The following is a 27932-nucleotide window of genomic DNA, read 5'->3' as shown; positions in this document are numbered from 1 at the left end:
ACACACGGACCTGTTACGCGCTCACACTTTGTCAGTCTTGCTCTCTTCGAACTCTGGAAACCCTGTGTGTGTTTGTGTTTGTGTGTCTTCCTCTCTCCGTCTGTGCTAATATTAGCTCCAGTGTGACGATCTCCCTGCAGATCAACCTCTTACACTACATGGCCAAAAGTTTGAGGACACCTGGACATTGCAGCCAGCGTGATGATGATTAAACATGTGTTTGCTACGCAGTGTCATCATTAACCCGCCTCTCCGGCGGCCTCCGCTCTTCTGGTTTCAGTCCTTACACCAGATGTCGAACCCGCTCCGGGGATCTACCCCCAACTCAGACACCGGGGCATCACCGAGGTCCAGCGCAGATCCCAAACCAGGAAACACACAGATCCAGATTAAAAAGTATTTGGACAGGCATGTCCAACATACTTGGAGATAAAAATCTAAGATCCAGGCTACAGCGTGCAAAACATAGAAAGACATCAAGCATAAAATAATGATTTGAAGATCCCACTGAAAAGAGGATAGTGATTTGGCTCCAAATCAAACAATCTGACGTGCCTCGATAATTGATATCGTGCCGTCTGACTCATTGTATTAGAACCGTCGTGCACAGCGTTTTACAACCCTGTCCTACAACCCCTAGAAGTTATGTGTATGTACAACTAACTTGGAACAGAAAATATGTTTTGTAGGAAGCATAATTCCTACGACTCAAAACTGGGTCAGAATTTACTTAAATCCAGTCAAATTTAAGCCAGAATCCTTGATGCCGGGACAGATATTTTGCATCATAACTACACGTCTTTGTCCGTGAAAGACAAAAAAAAAAAAAGGACTCTTTTCACACAAGTGGTTTAATATCTGACGCATAAGATACTCTGCTTTGTTTCTGAGCCACAAAACGCTTTGTGAAGCTTATCACTGTGACGCCGTTGTCGGAGTTTGAGGCGTTGAGCAGAGCGGGAGGATGCAGGCGGGCAGGTGTGGTTGTGCTTCATCAGGTCGGAGTCGATCCTAAAGAGTTTTTCAGACTGATTGCCGCCTTTTCAAAGGGTCCGAGCGGCTGCAGACTGATGAGTGAGGTGAAGCCGTGGGCCGTCCTGTGCGGCAGAGACCGCTGTCTCAGAGGACACAATCACTCTGCGATTGAAGAAGCCATTCAATCACGGCTCCGTCCCGACGCTCGGAGACACTCCAGGCACTCGAATCAAACGCTCCTCATCTCATGACTCGAGGATTCAAAATACACTCAACAAGGGTTTTACCAGTCAGCCGCCACCACGTGGTTCTGGTGTCATGAGTCTTCCTTTGTCACTCAAAAGAGAAAACCAGGGTTGTTTTTCTCTTTTTTAAATCATCAACTGTTCTCCTAAAAAAACCCAAACAAACGATGAATTTTTCCTGCTAACAAGTACAATCTGTGCCATTAAGTGCCATGTGCGTCCATCTTGAAGAACACGGCAAATATAGTTTGACATCTGTCCAACACCTTTTTCAAAGGCAAGTACATTGGCTGTTTATAATTCAAATCAAAGCGTTACGTGGTGCAGCAGCGTGGATCCCTTTGTGTGTTTTTACGTCCGATTTTGAAGGACAGTTTTCTGTGGCCATGCGGGACAGACTGCATCAGACGCGGGACCTCAACATCTCCAGTTTGAGTCTAGACAGGGGATTTTTTTTTTTGTCATCCTCCCTCTCTATCGCCGTAGCAACTTATAAAAAAAAAAAAAAAAAAAAATCAGAGGAAACAAATACATTTGTACTTGTAGTCATTCACAAAGAGGCGGCAATGAAATGTCGTAATGTATCGGAGGTGCTTGATTCTTTGTTATCTCGTCACGTCTCCTCGAATATTTCCACATAAATGTAGTGCACGGAATGGGATTCGCATTATAGCTTGCAAAAAATCAGAAACTATCACAGCGATTCAGTGGAAACTTACCTATATAAAATACTTGATTTGTTAATGAGAGATAAAATTAGTTGTAGAACTCTATTTTCAGCAGAATCTCCTTCTGTCTACCTCTTTCAGGAGGACTTAATCACGTGATATGTTCTTCCCCTCTCTCTATCCCTGGATCCTTGTGTTTCTCGTTAAAAAAACGAAAACAGAAAAACAAACACACGTGCGAGTCACTTCTTCTACTTCGTGCACCTGCAGCCGTGCGGCAGCCATGTTAAGTTTCTTGTTGATGCCTCTCGTCTCTGTCCGCAGCTGGTATACTGGGCCAGTCAGCAGCAGGATCAGGATGAGAAGATGGCTGGCTGTGTGTTTCCAATGGGACCAGAGAGCTTTCAGCGCTTCACGCCGGACTCCCTGGCGGCCATCGAGCAGCGCATCGCCCAGGAGGAGGCCCGACGCAACAAACACTACCAGGAGGTACGTACAGTACAAGCGCAAGCACACACACTCATCATTATTAAAACACGTGGAAACAGGAATCAGAAAGAGATTGATGGAGGGTAAGACCTGACTAAAGCAGAGAGATGTGGGGCAGCTTCAGCCGGCAGATGTGAAATATTTCAGAGGTAGTGATGCTCTGGTGTTGTTTGTGTGTGTGTGTGTGTCAGGACCTGGGCGACGTGGAGCTCCCCCGGCCCCGGCCCGACCTGGAGGCAGGAAAACAGCTGCCGCGCATCTTCGCTGACATCCCATCTCATCTGGTGGGCGTTCCCCTGGAAGACATCGACCCATACTACTTCAAAGACCAGAGGGTAGGTCACCCAGCGAGGGTGTGCGCCTGGCCGTGTGGTTTTTAGTGTATGCGAGTGAGTGTGTGTGTGGACGACGGGTTTCGGAAATACCCCCTCTTTTCTGCTGGAGAATCCCTGGAAGATAAACTGACGTCACTGACGACCAGAGGGTAGGTGACCGACTCTTCTCTCCCACAGTTTCTCTCTGTAAACTCTCAGACCTTGTTTACAACTGCTGTTAACGTGCGATCTGTACCTGATATCTGATCGTGGCTCTGTGAAGTCCCGTTGTGACGGACTGTGGTTCCCTATCGGCGCGGTTCCTTTTGGCCTCATCGGAACACAGCAATCTTACTCGGGCCTGGACCAAAACAACCAGACCCTTTTTGTGTTGGTCCCGTTCAGTAAGAGCTTAGGATTCTAGAGAAATGTCTGAAGAACGTTGGAGGCAGATTGAAAGCTTGATTCAGTTTGAGTTGAAGAGGAGCCAAATGCATACAAAACTGTGTCATCTGCATACAAACGAAATAATGATCGACCGTTTTGATATTTTGGGCAGATGACTACTGACCCCACACTGAAACACTGAAGTGCTGACATTGTTCAGTCAGCGGCTGAGTGACAGGAGCTTTGACCGGTCTGCTGAACAGCCTAATGTTAGGGTAAAAAAAACCGAGGCGACAGTACGGAAAGGTGAGAGGCGCTCGCTCGCAGGAGTACGCACTAACCCAGACCACACAGCCGTCTTTCTGCTTTTAGTCATTCATTGTTTTTCTGTGTGAAAAGAAACCAAACCAACGGCAGAAAAACAAAAAAGGCAGTAAGTCACCAGCTCCTCCACTGACTCGGACCAGAGCAACGCAGCCACCGTGTAGGTTCGAAAATGCCCTCAGTCAACTCTCTGTGCTCTCTTTGCATTTCCGTGTCTGTCTTTCTCCCTAGTGGAGTTTCTCTCTCGAGGGAGTTTCCTCACCCTCTCTCTTCTCCATTTCTCTCTCGCTCTCTGTTTGGCTCAGCTGTGTTTGTTCCCTCTGGGTTTTGCCCAGCCATCCAGCGTGAACGCACACAAACTCACACATCTATATGTGTGTGTGTGTGTGTGTGTGTGTGTGTGTGTGTGTGTGTGTGTGTGTGTGTGTGTGTGTGTGTGTGTGTGTGTGTGTGTGAGTTGTGTTCTTGGTGCCAGTTGGTCTGCAGGAACAGTTGGAGTTTGGGGGATTTAGCTAAAAACACACTCAGCACCTCTGACTCTGTGTTCATGTTCTTTTTTACACTAATTGCAATACTCAGCTGAACCTTCTCTGGGTTTTCAACGGTTTAATGACAGGGCCTTAGATTTTTTTTTTTTTTTACTCAAACGTAGACAATACGACAAATGTGAATGGTGAGGAAATGGAACTGCAGTCTGGATCCTGTTCGGAAGAAACCAGGGCTCACATCCTGAGTCCTGTTCATAGGTTTAGTCTACTCAAACGCTTTGAAGGTCGGGGAAACTTCGTGGTTTGGGGTAAAATATTGAAAAAGCGGCCTGTCTCGTGCTTCAATTCACCGTCGCGTTTTTAAAAATATAACCGTCGTAACCAAGTGCTGCGAGTGCTTAAACATAACCATACATGCAACGAGCCCCCCCCCCATTTTACACTAGTGTTTTGAGTCTAAATAACAAAGACTACCCCCATCGGTCGGACAGTGACTAATTCGAACATCTCTGCTGTCAAACACTGTAAATGTATTTAGTTTCACTCTGCCCACATCATGGGCAGCGTGACACATAGATAGGCTGTTGGATTCATCAATATAATAACTGGGTAATGTTTTATTTGAAAGGTCCCGTATTTTCCAGTTAACTTTTACTCATATTTTCCTAAAAAAAAAAAAAAAAAAATTGCTGGTGTTTATCTGTAAATTATTAGGATATTTCCAAGAAAGAAAACAAAGAAGGTCTCCGATGGATTTTGAGGTCTATTCTTGAATAATTCCCCCCTTAACCTCCTATATTATTATCCTCGTTTCTTTTTAAGAAATAACAATATGTAAACCAGGTACTTAATAACTGTAGCAACTCCCTTTCCTTATAAATAAACAAGTACTGTACCTGTAGAAAAAAGCTTTACCACTAAACTTGTTTTTCTCATCTTTCTCTCTTGCAGACCTTCATAGTCCTGAACAAAGGGAAGGCCATCTTCCGTTTCAGTGCCACCTCAGCCCTCTACATCTTCAGCCCTTTCCACCCCATCCGCCGAATCGCTATCAAGATCCTGGTCCACTCATATCCTTACGCACACGCTCCGCCACTACTGTATGTACCCTGCGTGACGTCTTACGATCTGCCACTGTAGGGCTGCTGGGAAGTGGCCGCAGGGAGGTCAGAGGTCAGATGTCAGTCTGGGGGGGGGGGGGCTTGGCTGTGCGTTGAAGGGTGCTGCGGGCGAGCAGCCAGGCCACCCTGACGGCAGCGTGGCCGAAAACATAAACAAACAGACGCAGGCGGGGTGGCTGGTCCGTCGCTGCGGGCGTCTGGAGCCCCGTCGCTGTTTAGTCCCGGCGGCAGCACAGGCCTGACGTGGCAGTGGATTGTGGGATGCTGCAGAGACGCCAGACCGAGTGGTTGTTTGTCGGTTAAAGGGGCATTCCAACAATTTTACGCATAAAGCCGTGTTTACTAGACAGGTTTAGGGTCACTCAGCTCGAGGCCCTGGGCGAGCTTCATCGCACACCTCCGGGGAGAAAATAACCGCGATGATGGCGTGATGATGTCACAGCGATGTCATCAAAGCTGTCTCACGTCGGGCTTGGAGACCACGAAGTTATCACGGAAAGACCGCGTGAGAAACCGGAGGTGTGGAGTTTGACTGACAGGGGCGTTTGCAAGGCAGGGAGGGTCTAAGAAAAAAAGGTGCTGTCAAGTTGCATTCTGGGAAATGTAGGATCCAGTGTTTTTGGAGTTTGACCCGTACTAGAACCGGGATATTTCAGCCTCTGCTGCTTTGATTTTGGCTTTTCTTTTTTCTTTTTTAGAGCGACAACGATTACTCACCATTAAGTCAATCTGAAAAAAAATTCAATGGCCGCTATTTTGCTAATCAATTGATTGTTTCCGTCATCTTGTCAAGAACAAACGACTTTGTTGGTCTCTGCTTCTCACATGTTAGAATTGAATGCTTTTGTTAGTCATACGTAGGAGTAAACTGAATACCCTTGGACTTTTAGACTGTTGGTCGAGTAAAATGAGGAATTTAGATACATCTCCTTGGGTTGTGGCAAATGATTGCGTGTATTTTTTCACAGTTTTCTCTTTGAAAGCTCAATCAAGCTTTCAAACATATTAATTTTCAATTCTAGGAGCATTGTGCCGTTATTATATGTATCATGTACAAAAACTAGCAGGAAAAATCGCCTCTGAAGGAACAGAGGGAAGCTCAAGTGGTGCAAGAGTTTATTTATTGTGATCCAAGGAAAAAATGTTCACACTTGTTGGACGACTGTTTTGTAAAAAGTCGTCCAACAAGTGTGAGACAAACAGGTTTGAAACCTTCACCGTGGTTTCTCCGAGCATTAGTTTCACAGTTGAAGACTTTGGTGGCTCTGTGCTGACAGGCTGGTGTACACAGTGTTCTCCGGTGGTTCCTTTGCTAACTACTTCGCTCACACTGCGCTGAGCGATGGTAAACCTCATGCCCAGGGTGTTTCACTGCAAAACCAAAACTTCCCCCCTGATTAATCGTTCTTAAAACTGTCGAACCGTAACAGTAAGGGGTTACTCTAGGGTCCCAAAAAAAAAAAAAAAAAAGTCAGTCACAGGTTGATTCATGCAGGCTTTGGTAATTACGAGGCGTTTTTTTTTAATGCTTTTTGTGCAGGTTAATGTGAAATGACCAAAGTCCATTAAATCAACTGATTACCTTCAGTTGGACTCAAAATGACAATTACTGACTCTGACTGAATTTTTTGCCTGAACCTCTTAATAAATATACTGACAAATGAGACATTCAGGTGGTTATCCACCTGAATGTCTCATTATAACAGAAGATAAGCAGCCAAAAATGAAGGGGGTTGTTTAAGGTTGTTTGGAAAAATAATGGATAATTGATTTATTTTCCCCCTCCATTAATGACCCTCATTAAATAATGTTAATGTGGTTGACATTAAGGAAGGAGAAATCAATATAAATTTAAGGTTATTTTATGGAATACAATAAAAACTTTAACTAGGAGCAATTTTTCACATTTATCAAAACACATTCATCCCAGTGATTACAGGCCTATACAACATTATTCATCGCACACTTTATTAATACTTAACACTGTATGAACCTCTCGCGACGGCTTTGAGTAGTAAGAAGTCTCTTCACATCCTGAATCCTCTGAGGCGAGTTCATGCTGGATCCTACAGCTGGATGGTTTCCAAGCTCAGTCAGAGGAATGAATGTATTTACCAGTCGTGTCAACTGGAACTGTGTGTGTGCGTGTGTGTGTGTTCGCTCATCCTGTGGGTCATATTTCTGAGCCGGACGTCATCTTCAGCTGTCTGGCGAGCCATAAACATGACCAGTAAATATTACCCAGTCTTCATCAAGGTGGTCCCTGCACACACACACACACACACACACACACACACAAAGGTGAAGTGTCACAGGGACGCGCACGCTCGCGGGTTCTTACAGCGATCTCTCCCGGCCGACTGAATCTCGGGGTCTGCTCCTGGACGAACGCCGACCTCTCACCCTGGTGGCGACGTCGGTGCGAACACCCCGCTGTGGACTGGACGTACCGGACCCGATGACTGAGAACTGGTGGAGAACATTTCGGATTGTGTGATCGGATCCATGAGGGAGGGCAGTTCGGCCAAAAACTAGCCGGAAAAAGTGGCTTGTAGAGCTGCTCAGGAGGCTGAGGCAGTGTCCAAAGGTGCAAGAGTGTGTTTATTTTTTACAAACTTCTCAAACGTGTTGGGAAGCGTAGCACGTTTTGTAGGGTTTTGTTTTCAGATGTGACGCACATTTTATCCACTATAAAAAAACAAAAACAAAACCTTTACTTTAGAATACTTTCAAAATAAGACTTGCATCACGGAACGTAAGGAAAAAAGTAAATTTCCTCCACGCATTATGATGCCTCTGGATGTTAGGCCGTCTAGCCTCCTCGACTAAGAGTAGAATGTTTGAAAGTAAATGACCTTAAAATATTTTTGTGAATATAATTCTAGTTTAGACGTTGTTTCTTTGTAATCTAAATGAAGTTCTTGGATTGTCTAACGGTATCGGAAGCCCCCTTCCTGATGGGGGTCCGGGCTGCATCCCGGTGATTTTTGAAACTTCACGAAACAGATCATTTGACAATTACGCCTCCTATAGTTTACATTTTGGTTTCTGCCCTAAAGGAAGCGATTTATTTTTTTAATACATTCAATCATGATCAATCACGATTCAAGGTGTCAGAGCGATGTTCAGTTTAACTCCAGATGTGCTTAAAAAGGCCTCACCGAGCTCCGAAGCTAAAGGCTCCAGATGTGGGATTCTGGCCCATGCCACACTCCAGCTCCACGCCGGCGTCCGCCTCAGTCTCCAGACGTCAACGTGACAGATATTACTTCACACCCAAAACTCAACAGTGCTCTCCGACACACCTATACCCCCCCCCCCCAACATCACACTCATCTATTTATAACGTAGGAGGCGGCTGCTTCTATTGAGAGATGTCAAGCCGGTGGACGCGCTGCTGTTGTCGGGAGGATAAGTGGGTGAAGAGGTCGTCCACGGAGGTGTGGCGCTGCTGATGTGCCGGGTGTGCGTTTGTGTCTGTGTGTTTATAATAAGAGATGAAACAAGTGTGTGTTGGGGGGGGACTCGCTGTAAGAGCAGAAGTTGTGGTTGCTGAAGTGGAGTTTTAGTGTGTGTGTGTGTGTGTGTGTGTGTGTGCGTGTGTGTCAGATCAAGTGTGTTCTGGAGTTCTGCCAAACCACACTGGCACCACAATGACAAGCTGTGGTGTGAGGTGGACACACAGACACACACACACACACACACACACCCAGACAAAGTTTTGATATCAGAATAGAGGCATCGTGTATTGTGTGCTTTCTTTCTCAGGTGATCAGATTGAACCCCCATCACTGTTTGACTACATATCCCACAAGGCCTTGTTCTGAAGGCCACGCATTTGTTTTTGCGTCCCATGAGGCTTTGCTCCGGAGCCCCAGAGCTGCACTACAGCCACCAGCTGTGGTGTCGTCTCGTTTTAATTGTTGCTGCGCTGAAGTGTGTCAGTAATTCACCGGTGGCTTTGACTTGTGTGTTAACATTGTGTGTTTTTTTTCTTCACTGTATTAGTGTTTTGTATTTTAGCCGAAGCTGTTTTGCTCTTTTTTTTTTTTTTTTTTGGTCACTTTTCTACTGCTGGTCAGCAGTGATTGTTACCATGGAAACGTGGCTCTTAGATCCGACTCAGATGAAAATCAAGACCAGCCCGACACCACGCACGGATCTGAAAAAATATCTTTGTGAAACCAGTCCCAGATCAGGCCCCAGGTCCGCGAGGAAAAGTCCGCGTCAAATCGCAAACCTATGAAATATGAAATCTGCAAGTTAAACGCAGATCTCTACGTGGTGGTCATCAGAATAACACAAACCGCAAAAGCCATTTAATGTGAGCTAGTAAGTAAATATTCAGTGTGTGTGTGTGTGTGTGTGTGCGGCTCTGCGAGGTCTGCCGCTGACCCAGTTTTCATTGTTTCGGGATTTCTCCAGGTGAAAGCTCGAGACTCTAATGAGAGTCGTGCTGCCTAATTTGATCAAATCTGATCCAAGTCCGAGTCTCGAGGCCGCAGCTTCTCTTTCAAAGTAAAAGCAGTCTGTGGCGCAGCTGTGACCGACGGCGATGCTACCCGGAGGGGGGATCACAGGGTCCCATGTAAACAGTTTTGATCTGGGATGAAGAGGCTGACAGTCAGTGGTGTAGCGTCCCGGTCTTTAGCTCGTTGAATGAGCTCACTGAGAGGGAGAAAAAGGAGGAGGTAAAGAGGAGGGAAGGGAAAGAATGAGGGAGGTAGACGAGTGTGGCAAGAAGGAGAAAAAAATGAGAGGAGAGAGGGGAAGACAGTTCCCGCGGTGGATGTGGGAGGTGTAACGACATCACCGATGTGGTGGCCTGGGAGGTCCATCACAGCAGGGCTATCATTACGGCATAATTAGCCCCCGGCTCTGGGGCGGCGGCGACGACGGCGGCGGGGGGACATTTGCGTTGTTTGTCAATCGGTAACCGTATTATCTCGCCGCCTGCCACCGCGCTCCAGCAACATCGTTACAGCCGGCACTCAATCAGCAATTACCCCGCCGCTCAAACAACTTTCGGCTGGAGTTTTGGCCGCGTTCACGCAGGGAGTATGTTCCTTCTGCCAAATTACAATAATTATGATTCATTTATAGCCGTGATTGACGGCTGAGCCAGGTCTCACAAAGTCTCTCCCACCTCACGGCGTGTAGCCTGCTGAGCGTGGCAGGTGAAGGGGCCGCTTTACATGTATTTGCTGCCTTCCGTCAGTTCGGAGAAGTTACCGCTCCCTATTATATGATGATTAGACCAGAGTGGGCCCTTTTCTCCTGTTGGTGCTGTTAATGGCATATTAATTTGCTGTGTCGAAGGCGGCAGGCGTCGGATGGAAGCCCTGGAACACACATGCTAACTCGGCACAGCCTTTCACTGCGCTTGGTCTTTATTTAGCCCTAATGGGAAATCAGTGAAAGGTACAAAAAAAAAAAAAAAAAGCAAATGTAAAATCTCTTCGGCATGTAGTTCACACAAACACAAACACACACACACACACACACACACACACTGGCAAGAGAGACGTTTTTACATTTACATTTCAGGCATGTAGCTGACGCTGAGCAGAGGAACTCTCCGAGGGAACACGGAGCACGTTTCCACTTTACATTTGAGTGGGCGCTCTTGCCCGCAGTGACTAAGCGCCGTGGATCACAGAAAAGTACAATATATTGACCGTCTCATTCTCTCTTGTTCTGAATGCCAAACTCCACCCACTTGCTGCCCAGCCAAGGGACACAAAGCTATTCGCACATTTGAGGGTATCGCAGGTCGGATCTCTGACTCTTAGCACACGCTGCTTCTAGACTAGTTTGTCTATTTACGTAACGTGCGTTAGCCGGTCAGCGCTTCTTGCCCCTCATCCCAGTTCCGGTCGTTTGATATTAGGCAGCTGCTGAATCCCGTCGTGCACGCTTTGCCTGCAGCAGGCCAACACTGACAACCGTAAATCCGGGCGCCAAGACACGAAAGGTGCCGAACCCCACCCACTGTGCCGGAACTAGCCGACCCCACTCGCGATCTTAAATCTAGAGTTCTTCCGTTTGTTGAAAACTGGGCCTGTGCTTCACAGTTTTGTTAATGTGGCAGTCTGACGCCTCTCTCCACAGGTGCCTACTAATATTACACAACATGCTATAGCATATTTGACAGGATAGGTTGGGAACGCATCAAACAAAGTCGAACTTTAAAATTGCTTTAGTAATTTTGATGCAGGCTCACTGCGGCCTGAGCGCGCACAGCGCGGCCGAACGTATTCGACAAAAATATCGTAAAAATAAATATCAGGTTGGATTAAGTGGTGACATGACCTCTGACCGAACTCTTTGACTCTGCAACAGCAAATGGTGATTAAACTGTCACATGAGTGCGTCGAGACAATGTGATCTCTGTCACGTGCTATTTTCTTTCATGGTTTCCTGTGATGATTTGTGTTGTGTCCCATATTGTTCTAATACATTATCGTGTCCTGTAGTACACTGGTTCCCAAACATATTTTATATTGTGTCTTTTAAAATAAAAATATTGTACAATATCCACGGAGAGAGAGGAGTGGCGGATCCCACCCCATCGGCAGGACCCCCAGACCGGATTGCAGGAAACAAGGGTGGGATCCCTCTCTGGCTTCCCACCAGCAGGCACTGGGCGGCACTTACCTGGAATTGAGTCCCCGTTGGTTGTCGGTGGATGCGCCGTGATGTACCGTGTGTGCTGCTGCTGCAGGTGTGACTGTGATGCGAGCCGCTTCTTGTTCCTTAACCCGCTCACGTTATTCAGTCTGTTCATCATGTGCACCATCCTGACCAACTGTTGCTTCATGGCCATGTCCGAGCCGGCGTACTGGGCCAAATACCTGGAGTAAGTACACCTGGAAACACCTGTCTGTCTGTTCTTCAGTTTATCGGTCTGTCTACTTGTCTTTGGCCGGCTGTTTACCTCAAAAAAAAAACAAAACATCAACTTTTGGTAGAGAGAAGAGAAGATTCAAAACTTTTTCTAAATGCTGTTGAAAGCATCTCTTCCAGCAAATCCCAGCCCACTCACTGTGGTCCCCCGGTCTGTTGGATTAATGGTGTTCAGGCCGGCTAGAGGTGCCTGCAAGACGCGCAAGAAAAAAGGGCCTTCGCAGGAAAAACCGGGATCGGAATAAATCAGTTGCCCCAAATTGTAAAGAATTTGCGGGCCAAGGTAATTCCGGAGGTGAACGAGGCTGTGAGACAACGTCCATCTTTGGCTCGCCGTCCCGCACAAGTTCTGAGCATTTGGTCCGAAACGCTCCCTTCTAATCAGCGTCTTGGACTCCCAGGACGTCCCCAAACCCCATTTTACTGGCGTAAACAAAAACAAAAAATTTGGAATAGATACCGTCTGGATTGTTCTGCTGCTTTACTGTTAATCCGCTTGCACAACGTGATCTCATGGGATCACATCGTGCGGGACAGTGTCACGTCTAGGCGTGTCATTGAATGCCCTTTAGCCCCTGCGTGTCATTTAAGGCGTTTTGGTTAGGGGGAAGGGGAGGCGGCGGGTCAGGGGTTAGTGAGCACAGAAATGTCATGGCGACAAATGACACACGAAAAGCAAAAGATTGCGTAGTGATAACAGGGGAAATGACTCGGGGAAGTTGGCGGGTTATTCACGCGCCATCTGGTGAGACCAGCCTGGCCTGCAAAGCCCTTCTGACTTGATGCTGATTCAACCCACCAAGGGGTTTACGTCTTGCAGGTCTTGGTTTGTCGGTGACTTTACTGAGCTTTTTGCAGTACAGAGACATAGGTAGGTGAGGAATGTTTCTGCAAAGATGTGGTGCTGTTGTGCTTTTAAAATGTACTTCTTAAATGTTTTGGGCGCCACAGACTAAATTCCATTCACTTCACTGTGTATTTTTGTGATTTGGGTGAACTGACCCTTTAATGGCTTCCAGCTGTTTCGGCTGCTGACGCGACCAACTGTCTCTGTCCTGTCTTTCCGTCTTTGAATGCTTGAGTTGACTCCGCTTGGGTCCAACTTGTTTCTGTGGACAAAATAAATAAATTTTAGCTGACAGGCCAAAGCTGTGCTGATTTTATTTTATTTTATATTCATTTATTTTTTAATTTACTTTCATATTCATCCACCCCCTCCCCTCTTCCTCTCCTCCCCATCTCTTTCTCCTCTCTTCTTCATTCATGTCTCCTCTCCTGATCTCGACTCCTTTCCTCACACCCTATCCTCTCCTCATCCTTCCTTGCCCTCCATCCCTCTCTCCTCTTATCCTCTCTCCTTTTCTTCCTCCCCTCTACCTACTCCCGTCCCTTCTCTTTTTCCTCAACATTTCATTCCCAACATGTTTTTTCTTTTCCTTTATCCCTCCTCCTTCCTTTTCTCCTCTTTTTTTTAATCTTCGTTTTTCATTGTCTCCTCCGTCCTTTCCTTGTGTTCCATCTTTGCCTCCTGCTCATTCATTTTTCTTTTACTTCTCTTCCACCTTTCCTCCCCTCTCTCATCTCGTTTTCCTCGAATTTCTTTCCTTTCCTTTCCTTTCTTCTCCTTCGACCTGTCCTCTCTCTGTCCCTCTTCACTCATTGAAATGTCTCCTCCCTCTCCATTGCTGACCATTTGGTCTTTACTCCTCTTTCCCTTCATGCCCCCACCCTTTCTCTCTTCATCGCTTTGCTCTCAGGTATACCTTCACAGGTATCTACACGTTTGAGTCTCTCATAAAGATCCTGGCGAGGGGTTTCTGTGTGGGACCCTTCACCTTCCTGAGGGACCCCTGGAACTGGCTGGACTTCAGCGTCATCGTCATGGCGTGAGTCAAACACACACACACACACACACACACACACTCACTCACTACTCTGACATGAAAATGACATAAATAAGTCTAAATACTGTAAATTCTCACATAAAAGTCAGTATTTAAATAACGTCTGGGTCTCACACGAGGTCGAATGACTCTGTTTGTCTTTTTAACAAGTTTTCACTCACTAATTCACTATTTTTTAAAAATCTTTTATACGTATTTTCCTTTCAGTTTCGAAATTTCAAGACAAAAAGACAAAATAATCAAATAAAAATAGAAATAAAATAAAAAAAGACTACCCATACCTCTGTAAAAAAAAAAGAAAAAAAAAGGGAATGCTTTGACTGCCCCTTTTTTAAAAATCTTAAATTGAAAATGTTGCAGATTAATAATGAACCATTAACATGACCTGGCAGGAGATTTTCAAATGGGTTCCAGTTTGTTGCTCTGTCCCCAATCATCTGAAACATTTTCCCGTCCTTCAGAATTGAACTAGCGTAGCTGGTCCATTGGCCTGATTCCGGTATATTCTACCTCACCTCAGTCTTATTTGGCTTCGTGCTAACGACCAGCACGTCCTGCAGATGTTTCACATTAAAAGAACAGCAGTAAAAGGGAGCGAGTAAGCTTTTAACGCGAAACACCCGAGCAGGAAGAGAACGGCGAAGACCACGTGACTGGAATTGATCGGCGAGTTCAGGTGGCGAGTTAGTGTGACACGGCTCGTGTTGCTGCGCTGATGGGATTAGGGCTGTGGAGTCAAGCCTGTCTCTGCAGCCGAGGTTACAGACACTTGAGAACGCGTGGCGTTGAGTCAGTTTCCACAGCCAAGCTGAAGTGCGCTTGTTGAATTCGGACACATTTTGCGACGTGGGGAGAAACTCTGCTCTCCAGCTTCGGGGCTTGTCGTCTCCCTCCGAACCGCAGAGGGGCAGGAAAACGGACTTGGGGCTGCGGCGTCATAAATCGTTAATACACTCAATAAGCACAAGTCTGGGTGGTTTAGCGATCGCTCTTGTGACGTCACATTTCAAGAACCCACTTTAGTGCTTCCGTTTTAAGCCGTTTTTTTTTTAAACTTCACTTTCAGAGCAAAATCTCATGCCTTTTACTCCACTACTTGGATTTTACTTTTCAAATAAAACTTTCCACATAAAACGCATGATGATTTCAAAAAATAGGACGCATCACCATAGATTGAACAACCCGAGGGTATGAAACAGGTTAAAATTAGCTCACTTCTGACCATCCAGAATATGAAAATGCTGGATACATATTACTTTGTCTGTAATGATAATCAAAGCTTTAATTTCATATATTATATAATAATAAAAACATTCCGAAAGCGATAACTTACTTTTGATACTTTAATCACATGCGGCTGGTAACATTTCTCTACTTTTACTTGCGTAACATTTTGCATGCTGAGCTTTTAACGTGTAATGGAGTATTTTACATGGTTGTAATGGTATTTTTATTTAAGTAGAGGATTGAAATACTTGTTCCGCCACCGCTCGTCTGCACAGTAACGTACTGATTGTGAACAAACTGTTCTTAAGACACGTATTACAGGGTTTTTTTTTGTGTGTGTGTGTGCGTGTAAGCACATGTTGGTGTACCCCAGTGCGGTGTTAGCACCTTGCTCTAGTCACTGACCTCTGCTCTCCTTGGATTAAATCCCGTCCCACCGCAGTCCGTCCTGCTGCGGAGGTCGGGGGGTGTGGGACAGGTGGTTGTCTGGCCCTCCATTAAAACCACATCTCCCCAGGGGCTGGTCAGTGGTGAAAAATGGTGCGTCTTCCTAGATTTCTTTTCGTTTTAAATGCTTTTCTAAACAGTCCTGGGGTTTCTCTCCAAACCGAGGTCACCTCCACTTTAATGATGCGACACCGGCTCTGATGAAATGTTTAATACGGCCAGAGAACAGAGTTATTATCCTCAGACTCGCAAAATTAATCTGTTGTTCTTGAGGGCAGAGTCATGAGCACAACAGAAATATTAAATGTTCATTTTGTGGACACTCGGATCTTTAATTACTCAAACTTTGACGGCTAAATTGTCTAATGCCAGTAAAAGCCAAATGACTTTTGTCCCCTTTGAAATGTTTGTGTATTGTTTGTGCTTCTTACAGTTTAGCTCAGCAATAAAGTCCTTTTCAGCAGGGAGCACTCAAAGCAGCGCTACGGAGAATTTTAAGAGTTTCTGCTGCTGCCTGCTTCACCGCGCACGACGACGTTTTAAAAATGAGACGGATTATCTCTCTGCAGTGCGTTTTTCTGGCCTCTGCGACTTGATAAATGATCCCTGGCTGTCCAGAAGGAAGGAAAATAAATGTAAAACTTGATGGTCGTCAGGAATGTGGAGTGAAAATGGCTTGTAGTTAACAAGTTAAAAACTCATAAATGCACCAGAACGGTGAGCCATTTTGATGCAGCATATTGCTGCTGTCTAAAGCAATTTGGTGTTTTGTTTTTTCTTTTTTTTTTACTTCAGTTGAATGGTTATACAGTTCTGCCTTCTCCTTTTGAAACAGCCTGGAATAAGCTAGAAAATGCGCTCGGCAGAGAACAGACCTCCGCCAAGGCCAGTGACAAAACAACACACGGCAGACTTAAGAGGAAAAAAATTCAAATTCATAGTAAATGACCCGGATCTGCCCCAAAATGTAAAGGGGGTTCTCCCCTGGCCCGCAGCCCCGTCGCTCCACCAGGTTCGGGAGCTTTTAGGTAATCCTGCCGACAAACAAACCAAAAAACAAAAAGCAACAGGTGATCACATAACCTCCCCGGTGGAGGTAAATATGAGGTATATCTTCATCTTTCCTGGAGGAAAACAACAGCTGAATAAACTTTGCAGTTTCTTCAAACAGTAAAAGCAGGAAACTCAAACCAAAATCACCGAAAACAAACAAATAGTAAACGAAAAACAGACAGCTGGTCTAGAGTGGGAAAAGTGAATCATTTGCCAGCTGGGTGATACACGTGATGAGTAAGTTGCCTTGCTCGATGTTTCTGCAGAAAAGAGAAAAAAGTGATTTTCTTAGTGACACCCATGCATTTTCCAAATTACAGGTTTTGAAAAGCCCTTGGCTCCCGAAACCCACTCAGGGAATAAATGAGCATCGAACCGTCAATTCAAGCCTGAAAAAAAGTCTCTTTTCCCTCTGAACGCCGTCAGCGGCGCCCGCCCAGCGAGCGAGAGCCTGTCATTATATTCCAGAAGGAAAGAGAGCGCGACCTGTCCTCTTCGGTAATTGACTGACTGATGGAAAATCGCTGCGCTTAGGTTTGGTTAGCGATCGGGCGGCGATCAATCAGAGAGCTGAGGAGCCGGAGGCGTGCAGCGAGGGACGCCGCCGGGAAGATAAACGATCGGAACGAACTGATCAGATCAATAGTTGACCCCGAGGCTCGGCTCTGAGGTTACCGCGCGGTGTAATGAAGCGGTGTCACCTCCGCCGAGGCCGCCCGGTAAATTGAAACGTCTTGATGAAGGCGCCCTCGGATGGTGAGTTACATAATACGACCCCGACGACCTGCCGCCAGATCCCTCAGAGGGAGAAATGGCTCCACTTAAAGGACAAATTCCCCATAAAACACACATCTGCCGGTGATGTACTTTACATTCTCGCCACACTCAGTCGGTCGGAGGCCGTTTCTCCTTTTATGTGGCCAGGTAGAGACGCGTCCGGATATTTCTGTCAATTTCAGCGGCCGGTAGACTACGTTTACGCTCAACATTTCCTGCAGTCGGATGGCGAGGACGTTCGGACGGACAAAACTCAGATGTCCCTTCGTGTTGTTCCCGCGGTGTTGGGTTTTAGTTTGAGCGTTAGGGAGAGACGGCGGTTTTTCATCGTGTCCTGTCTCGTGCGGGAAACCAGGAGTCGACTTATCAATACTCAACCGAGACCGCAGTCTTTCCCTACCCTTAACCGAGTGTGTTGAGTGGGACACGTTTGCCCTAGTGTTCTTAGACTTGATCAGTCTAAATGTTGATCTTGGATTTGAGACTCAGCATCACGTTGTTTCTAACTCCCCTTAGACATGTTCGGCTGAGGTGAAAGGTTTCGGTGCCACCTTTGGCAGTAAAAACTTCATGTCCACAGATGGCTGCGCCGCGAGGAGCGCGTGCGTTGTTGATGAGGTACATCAATCAAATTTGAGCGGCTCGTTCTGAGACTGTGGAGACAATATACACAAATGAATGAATGGTGATAATTTCAGGGACTAAACGAAGTAATTGGAGGTTTGATTTTGTGGTCCACCAGCACAGTTTGCCCACTTATTTGAGAGTATTAATTACCAGACTGAGAGAACCAAATAAGTGTATTAAGGGCTCAAATAGTTAATTTATCAAAAAAAACAAAACATCCTTACACCTCCTAAGCTTCTTGTTCTCACTCATGAATCTCTAAAAATAACCCCAACATTTCCCTTCCATGATGTACTATTTTTTCTTTTAAAAAGGTGGCGGCTCTTACAGTTCTCCTCAAATCCAAGTGTCAAGTCTTAGAGTTACCAGAAAATTTTAGAGGACGCGACTCCTCACGCACAGTGAACGTGACTCCATTTCCGGGCCCCATAACTCTTAGGATATCTTTATTGCCGCCGAGACTGATTCACATTCAAAGCCCTCTTCTAGTGACTGCGAAAAGGCATTCTGGGAAACCGAGTGGGTGTTCGTTGTAGTTTCTGGAAGAATGGGCGCACTGAGAAAGTACATGACAGCATAGAGTTTTCCTTTAAAACGCTTGAAATATTCCTCCTGCTCGCTCTTGCATCCCTCCATCTCTGCTTCTATCGTTCAGTGACGAAGAGTTGATCTCTCGTTTGGCCTCAGAGCAACACACACACACACACACACACACACACACACACACACACACACACACACACAGGCAATGTCAGTAGGTGTGTGTCCTTGAACCAAAGGCCGTCCTGCGGTCAGATGGATCTTTAGCAGGACAGGAACGCATAAGTCACCTCGCAGACACCAAGGATGACGAACGCGTTGAGTGAATGTGTGGTCACACACACACACACACACACAAATCTAGTCATGGTTTGGCCATGTATGGACACATGCATCCCTTACATCTACAGAGACACACACACACACACACACACACACACACACACACACACACACTCCGCCCCTGACACATCACATCGCCCCTCTGTGCCCGGGCTTTATTAAAACCAGAGTGATGGTCGGTCAATAGACACACACACACACACACACACACACACACACACACACATACACACACACACTAAATGTCTGATTGATGCTCTCCTCCCCTCCCACCGAGACAACATTCCCATGGTAACAGAGTCCATTGCCCCCCCCCCCCCCCCCCACACACACACACACACACACACACACACACACACCCACACACACTGGGTCCGCCCCTGTGCTACTGATATGGCTGGAGTAATGACATGTTAATGGCTGCCATCACCAGACCATCAGCACCAGAGCGCCAGACTCTACGGACATTTTCGCAGCAATAAAGGTGCAACATTTTATATATTCTAAGAAAATAAAAAATCTTCAGCCAATCATCACTGTTAATTTAAAAAAAATCAGAATTATTACCGTAAAGAAAAAAGACCCTAATTGAGCAGAACATCGACTGTCATCACTTTTACTCTTTCATTGTCCTCTGTAATCCACTGAATCAGATTTTGAGAGAAATCTGGTGCTTTACAGCACAGAACAGACGCAAAGCAAATTTCAGAGGTGCCGTGATTGCGTACAAAGTCGATGCAAAGACAAGAGCGGATGCAAATTCTGAAGACGCAAAGGTGAAAATGTTTCACCTCAATGTTTCAACATCATGGGTCCAATTCACGAAGGTATGGAGACAAGAAAATAAGGGAGAGTCCGGAAGAAAATAACAATAAACACACGCAGTCGATGCATACATTAGTAGCTGGTAACAACCTTACAGTAGGTACATTAACTGTGGCAGATGAACAGAGACTGCAAAAACAGTCCAACAGTTGATTTTGTGCAGATAACGGAAGGAGAAACTGTGCTGTCAGAGCTTCCGTCGTTGTAATGGAAGGAGTGGAAGTGGTGTTTCCTCTGGTAAACAGTAATCTACACCCCTCACCTGAATATATTTACTTAGAGGATTTCAGGGTCCAAATTTTAAAAAAAGTAAAAAAAATTAAAAAAAAAAAAGTCGCCCCGTTTTAAATGGCAATCAAGTACGAGAAGCACAAACACAAATAAATTTCATAAACAGAAAAAACACAACATCTTTAGTTCAGTCCTGGTTAAATAACTTCATAAACCTTTGACTCACAGCCTCATATTTATCTGCCCCAAACAACTGATGCTAAACCTGTCGGTGTAAAGACGCGTGGGGGAAGCTGTGCAATTATAACTCCACACTTGGCCCTCTCGAGGATAAAATTCAGAATCCTCGCATTTAGTTCAAACCAAGTAACCAAAAGACAAAAAGGGGGAGAACAAGCCAACAGATATAGAGCTAATTGGCCCATTTATACCCATTGGTTGAAAACATGCAGCATAAATGGGAAAAATCCAGATATTGCCTGATATCTAAGATACTGTAGGAACATTATCACCAGAGCAGAACTGGTCCTTTGGCCTCTATCATCTGGTCATCTCTACCTGCATCTAAACGGCCTGCTCTGGCTGCCGCGCCCCCACGCCTCCACCGTAATTCAATCAGCCTGCCAGTCAACGGCGGTGAAATATGAGCCGTAATGGAGGGCCGCCAGCGGGTCCGGGATCAGATTACACGATCTAGATCGGGGCCCAAAATGGCCGCCGTCGTCTGACGCCTCCCCGGCTCTCATGGCCTGGTCTGATTTGACCTGAGGGGGACATGCTCGCAGCCTGGACTGTATTCTGACTTGGAATCTGTCGTCACATTTTACCTTGTTAGACACCGTTTGTTGATGGAGATTATAACTATTATGTTCAGATAGTCATCATTCATCGTCACATTATCAACATTTCAACGTAAGATTAAAGTTCACGATGTTCACAGGAAACTATGCTGAAAAAAAAAGTGACAAGTTACATTTGATCCTCTCTGAATCTTTTATCTTTCTTTTTCTTTCCAGATCTACAAAGTTACGCTCCCCGATTCCGTTGCAGCTGCCAACAGCGCCTCCAAATCCCCGAATTTCCTCACAGATCTCTGCCGATGTTTCAGATCTCGGTACAGTTCGGTTGTAGATTTAAATTTTTTGGGGGGATCTGGTGCACTGTCTACGCTGTAACGAATCGGGAGCGTACTTTAAAGTCACCGCAGTATTTTCAGACTCTGTTGTGTTTGTCTTCTTTTGTTGTATGTTGACAACCGCCACACTGCCCCCTACAGGCTGTTAACAGAGTTTATCAAAGTAGGGAACCTGCAGGCGCTGAGAACCTTTAGAGTGCTGAGAGCCCTGAAAACTATCTCAGTCATCCCAGGTAAGGCCTCACCACCACCAGGGGGCGACAAGGAACAGAAAACAAAACAAACCCTTGTCATCGTAACGTCGTCGTGAACGTCCTCTTCTGTTCGTCCCGTGTCTGCCGTGTCTCTTGCAGCGCCAGCCCCTGTCCACCTCCCACTCTCTGCCCAATCAGGGTTCGCAGGTTTAGTCACCTGGTCTGAATAAAGAAACGGTGAAGTCAGATGTGTCAAAGCCAAACACTTGACTGTTAACTGGAGATGTTTGATTTACACTGACAGGAGTTTAACTGGTTAATTAGCTGATATCCTGCTCATGAACTCTTCAATGTCTTTTTTTGGGATTTGAGTGCTCTTCAGCCACGGCTGTGAAGGTGAGTAACCGACTGGCAGCCACATCTTTTTAGCCACCTACCGATTTGTTATTTTGTTGAGCAGACGTTAAGGGGACCTGGTTCACATCTTCTGACACAGTCAAAGTGTCTTTGTAGTTATAACATATTGCACAAAAGGCAGAGGATTGGCAGCTGAAAGGTCACGGTTGTCCGACTTTGCGCCATTCCATGTTGAATGGGTATTTTTTATGTTTAAAATGACGAATAACCTCACACTTGAACTGGACACAATAATCAACAAATTATTCACTAATTATAGTTATTAGTAGTTGAAGCCCCAGCCTGAAATGTACCGTGCAAACGCCCAGTGTTTGAAACTCAGGCTTCAAAATCTGAGGATCCATGTCTCAGCCAAGTTTGTCTCCAGTTTATAACCATGTGATTAGCTTCGAATATCTGATTTCCCCTTCTCAATGGTCGAAGTCTCTGGCTTGAATGTCCACTGTTGCTGTCCCACCTGGCCTGTCTCTGCTGTATTCTCTCTCTGTCTTCCTCTACATCTCCATCTCTCTATCCCTCCGTGTCGGCTCGTTGTTGTTCAGTGTGGTCATACCCTTCTGTGTGTGTCTGTTTTTGTGCTTCTGTCTCCCGGCTTGTTGCAGATATGTGACTGAGTTTGTGGACCTGGGTAATGTGTCAGCCTTAAGGACGTTCAGGGTGCTGCGAGCGCTCAAAACCATCTCTGTCATCCCAGGTGAGGACGCCAACGCAGGGGAGTGAATATCAAACGCACCCCTCCCGGCTTGCTGGAAGCACTAAATCAGTGGCTGTGTTTGGAATCTCACCCTGCATACTACCTACTGAACACCATACTACGCTATACTATCTATTTCTTAACATCCATTTCTAGACAGTGCACGCAGGTAGTATGCAGAAAGAGAAGCACTGAAGTCTTCCTGATAACTGGTTGTGAGTGGACATCAGAGGTTTAGCAAACAGCATCTTTCCATAAAAGCAACTGTTGAGTGACTCGAGCAAATGACACAAGAGATGGAAAAAATTGAAAATGACCCCAAATGCTTAATCAAAGGCTCACTCTTCGATGATTTGACCATAAAAATTGAAGCTAAATTCACACGTGTAATTGGGTTTGCTTTGTTTCCAAACATTAATGACATAAAGCTTTAACAGAAAACATGATATCATATATAACTAGAACTTATTAAATCCAAATAGGCTTAGGTTTCACCATAGCTGACACATCGAAATTACACCTGTGACCTACTGACTTTGGCGCAATCTATTATGTGATTCAAATACTGGCCTGATATAGAGCAACTAAGCTGATCAGCTATAACTAAGGTTTACAAAAAGTAGCCCAAATGAAGGGGGAAAAACCGCAGAATCTGGCAACGCGACACGCAGATAACAGCCGAGTCTTAGTTTACCTTGGGTGAATGCGTCTTGGGTGCATTCACCTAAGACGCATTTGAGATCCGATCACTCAGGCCACGTTCGGAGGTGGTCTGGGCCGCATATGGCCACATTGTTTTTAGGACTGTGAGGGCAAATGTGTCCTGGGCCACACTGAAGGAACGCCTACTCGACTGATGTCCTCTGCGTAAGTTGATGTACGTACTCTTTCGCAAAAGAAATGAATGCAAGTCGGTTTTGTCCACGACGTCTGAAAATTTCGAAAAGCCCACGGAGATTTATTACGAGTGCGTCAAACATATCGGGCGATTTGGTTTATCTGGAACACGCCAAGAAGACGACCCAGTCTGTATCGTTTTGATTTCTTCTTCTTTTAATTTCCGGCGGACTAGGCACAGGAAGTATATTGCTACCTCCCGCCTGTTTTAAAACAACAACGCGTTTGGTCTTCGCAAATGGAAAGGTGTGAGCAGACGTATATCTGACTCTCCACTTGGGATCGGATCGCCCAAGACCCGTGTCAACGCCAGGTCTGAACAGGAAGCCGGTCCAAAATTGAAACCCATGCTAAAATGTAGATCTAGTTGATTTAGTGGTTTATTAAAAGACATGTCTATCAAAGTTAAATCAATCAAGTTAAATGTTTGCACTTGTATCACAGATTGTGCCTTTAAATGACAACATTGTTCTTCCACTTTGGGACAAATCTCAACGTTCAAAATATGGATGTATTTCCTCAAATCTGATGCTGGCTGGCCTCTGTATGTCTCCACTCTGCATGTTAGCATGCAGCGCTAACAGCGTTTCTAACATGTCTTAAACATGTGATTTAAAAAACAAACAAACAAACATAGTCATACCATTGTGGTGGCCGTGTTATAACAATGTCTAATACGTGTTATAACTATAACACAGTAGTAGCAACATGTCAAAAGCATGTCGCACTGTAACTGCAGCCATGGCTAAATGCAATCTCACCAGTCATTCATTAGTTTACAGACACCTTGGTGTTAACAAGAACAAGCAGTTTTGGATGCAAATTAAAATTAGGACAAGTGTCTGTTTCTAATGAATCAACCAAAGCAAAAAAAAAAAAAAAAAAAAAAAACAGCATAAAAAGAAACTGGCTGTTTCTTTGATTTGGTAAGATTTGGACGAGGACAGTCAACTTGTCTGCACCCTCTGTGTTCTGAGTGTGTTTTGTTCCCTCTGTTTTTACCATATGTGTGTGTGTGTGTGTGTGTGTGTGTGTGTGTGTGTGTGCGTGCGTGCGCGTGCATGCGTGTATGTGCGTTTTGTTGTTATATGAATATTGCTGGGGGTGTGAGGGTTGTTGCCTGTTTCGTTTGCTTTTGATAGCAGTGACTTTTTCCACAGTGTCAACCTTCTTTGAAAAACTTAAAGCTGCTGTTGGATGAAAACCTTCAATTTCCAAGAAATTTAACGGGAAAAGAGAAAAAATGAAAATGAAAGTTTTTCAGTTGTACAAATCTGTGAAGGTTTTCACTAACAGCAACATAATATTTAAATTGGCTTGACTTGACTTTTTTTTCCTCTATCAGTTCATTGTTTTGTGATTTATTCTCTCTCGTGCATAAAGATGGCTGCCCTGTCGTTTTGACTACGTAACCTGTCTAATTAGATCAAAAACGAAACAAAAGACTTAAAAAAATACTATTGTTTTGAGGTTCATATCCAGAAATGATCACCAACTTTACCACTTGGAGCCCATTTGGGTTTGGACTCGCTACACTGGGAAGAGGCGGGAAGCTCGGGTAATGATGTCAGATCAGGTGGCTGCCATCTTTATGGCACCTGATCCATTTATTAGCTTAGCGGATGCTTGAAGTGGTTTAAGTCCAACATATGTGACCCATTATTTAAACTAGCCGTTTGGCTTTTTCACTGATGATTGCATTCAGTGTTATAATTGAATTTGAATCAATAGAGAGCAATTAATTATTAGTTAGAGCCATTTATCATTGGCAAAAATTGACTTTGAGTTAACTCTTTATGTAATTGGTCTGAATGAGGGTCAAGGGCGGCAATGATATTTATCCATATATTAATCCTGTCTGCATCCTTGCGTCTTCGGCGGTCCCTCAGGCCTGAAGACCATCGTTGGCGCTCTGATCCAGTCTGTGAAGAAGCTCGCTGACGTGATGATCCTCACCGTCTTCTGCCTGAGCGTCTTTGCCCTCATCGGCCTGCAGCTCTTCATGGGAAACCTGCGGCAGAAATGCGTCCGCAGCACGGCGCACTGCGTCAACGGCAGCCTGCCGGCCAACACCTCCTTCTACTGCAACAACAAGACCTGGGCGTCAATGAAGGACTTCATCAACGACGAGGGTGAGGATCAGACTCTAAACTGATACTTGGCACAGGCACAGCAGGAGACAGTAAAGTTGGTGGTTTGTTGGCGTTCTCCAACTCACAGCTGCCCCGTGAAGTTAAAAATGACACTTTAAATATCGGTTTTAGAGGGTGTTTCCCTACAGAGGAGGTATTCTGGTGTGATGCAGCTTCCTTTCCCAGTGAAAACCCAGAAGTGGCAGAGCCATAGCTTGCACTGATGAAATCTCCTGTTATACCGGGGAATGAATTTACAATCTAAAACCATACCCACAAATGACATGTGATGGATTTTAAAAACCGGTTCTGATATTTTGTTTCTGCCTTAACAGCCGAAATTTGCCAAAAAATGATAACATTTCCAGCAGAGTTATACGCTGCCAGTGTAGAAAAGGCTTTTAGATCATCGTGCAGGGAGATACAATTGACAGAAAGGTGTTTGAACCTTGATATAAATAATTGTGAAACAACTGGAATAATCTGAAAATTTCACATCATTTGGTAGCTTGTCATACATTTGCAAAGAGCGGACCTGCACTGGAAAACAATGTGACTCATGACCCAAGTATTTTATAAAGTCCTGGTCGTGACCCTTGTAACTGAAGTTTTCAGTAAAACAACAGGACGAAAGCAGTAGTTTGGTGAACTAAGTAGAAGACGAGACGGTGAAGGCAGAGCAAGACCTGCTTCTAGTATGTTCTGTAGAGAGGTCTGTGTGTGTGTGTGTGTGTGTGTGTGTGTGTGTGTGTGTGTGTGTGTGTTTGTGTGTGTGTGTGTGTGTGTGTGTGTGTGTGTGTGTGTGTGTGTGTGTGTGTGTGTGTGTGTCATGCTGCAGTGATGACTGGTGTTTCCTAAACGGACTGGACAATGTCATGTTGGCACTGTGGTTACAACTGACGTCAATAAAGACACACACACACACACAGAACACACACATTGTCAGGGGTGTTATGTGTGTACAGGCAGCTCAGCTGGGCAGTTTACCAGGAACATAGTACATACAAGACGTGACAAACACACACACACACACACACACACACACACAGAGGTCATGCGAGGTCACTTGCTATATACACTATTTGACATGTCAGGCATGTTGACCAGGGAACATAATATACGTTATGTGGACATACTTATACACACACACACATACACAGTATATATAAGCACATATAGTACATGCAGCCCCCTCCCCCCACACACAGGTCGAGGTCAGGGTTAAGGAAGCACTTAACGCTGCTGTCAGATGAAACCTGGGCTGCACCTCGTCTTTTTCTCTCCATGTCACCAAAACACTGAACTGCCCACGTGTCACCGCACGGATTCACATTTTCACTGCACTTTGGTCTTAATCCACACGCAGTGGGAAATGTTTCACTCCAAATCATTCAGCGTAGAAACATTTTTTCAACCTGAAATCTGTCTTGTTTCATTTTCTGTATTTCTTATTTTTTTTTTTTTTTCTTGGATTTTGACACCTTCTCTTCTTCTTTCTCCTCTTTCCCCAGTCTTGCCCTTTTTTTACACCTTTACTTTTTCCCTTTTCTGTTCTTTTTTTCTTCTTGACCTTTCTCCTCATTTTAGTTTTTTGGTGTATTGTCTTTTATCTGAATTTAATTTCTTTACAAATGGATGGATTTATAGTTTTTTGTAAATAAATAGCATAGAAGTGCAGCTCCTGGTCACTGTGCTGAGCCTCGAGGGGATCAACCGAATACGAATACACACTGCAAGAAACCTGTGTGAAACTGACTTCACGTGTAAGACAAAGCACACAAACGTATGTTCGTAAAAGGTTACTGTTGTCCCGTGGTGTGTCGGTATGAACGGGGTTATTGGTGCGAAAAGTACAGCTGGAGTGCGGCTCCTGCTTTTATAAATACAGTTTAAGTCTTCATATAAAACAAAAACACAGGACATACTGTCAATACACAGACGCACTAAGACACACCTGCAAATTATCACTAGATCCTGTTTCTCTTTGAGGCTGTCCTCAAATACAGACGTTCTGTAGTCTGACGTTCTGCTCCGGTTCTTCATGAATCAAGCTGCTCTGTGGTCTTTTCACTGAAACGCTAATTTTAAGTCTCTTGTCGGCTGCTGGAAGTAAAACACCGATTACTTTGTGGCCCCAGGAAAAGACTACAGCCCCCGTGAAATAAGACTACAACCGCGGCAGCGTGGGTACTGATGTCTCGGTAACTTGGTAACTCGTTCGTATCCATAAAACCTCACCGACGCTTTCCACTAAAGTCATTTAGTCATCTTTCTATCTGTAGTCTCTGCCGTCTGAAAAACTACAAACTACAGCGCTCTGTCCTCTCTGCCCTGTCTGTTACCACGGACACGTCTGAACCAACCGCGACCCGCTCGACTCGCTCGTGGCCTCGCCTCCTCTGTCGAGCCGTGACGTTTAGCCTGCCAACGTCCAGGACTTATGGGGAATGGTGTCCGTTAAAAGCCGCTAAAAAACATAAACACGTCCATACGAGACAAAAAAAACACCCATTTGTTCACTCTTTTATTTAGTATTTTCCTTTTCATCCCTGCAAATGAACTAAAAGCTACAG

General features: G+C 45.2%; 1 protein-coding gene across 1 annotated transcript in view; it reads left to right on the top strand.

Annotated features, from left to right (window-relative positions):
* The window catches only part of LOC120789913 (sodium channel protein type 4 subunit alpha-like), a 179609-nt gene that overhangs the window by 36132 nt on the left and 115545 nt on the right, over positions 1-27932 (top strand). Inside the window, exons 2-8 of the mRNA XM_040127122.1 lie at positions 2213-2377; positions 2569-2712; positions 4842-4960; positions 11781-11870; positions 13675-13803; positions 22239-22330; positions 25117-25359. Of these exons, the coding sequence (XP_039983056.1) occupies positions 2255-2377; positions 2569-2712; positions 4842-4960; positions 11781-11870; positions 13675-13803; positions 22239-22330; positions 25117-25359 (940 nt within the window). The 5' untranslated portion in view covers positions 2213-2254. The remainder of the gene's footprint in view (positions 1-2212; positions 2378-2568; positions 2713-4841; positions 4961-11780; positions 11871-13674; positions 13804-22238; positions 22331-25116; positions 25360-27932) is intronic.

Source organism: Xiphias gladius, chromosome 5 (genome assembly GCF_016859285.1).
Source record: "Xiphias gladius isolate SHS-SW01 ecotype Sanya breed wild chromosome 5, ASM1685928v1, whole genome shotgun sequence".
Lineage (NCBI taxonomy): Eukaryota > Metazoa > Chordata > Actinopteri > Istiophoriformes > Xiphiidae > Xiphias > Xiphias gladius.
Note: the sequence above shows the minus strand (reverse complement) of the source record. Positions and strands in the feature narration are given on the sequence as shown.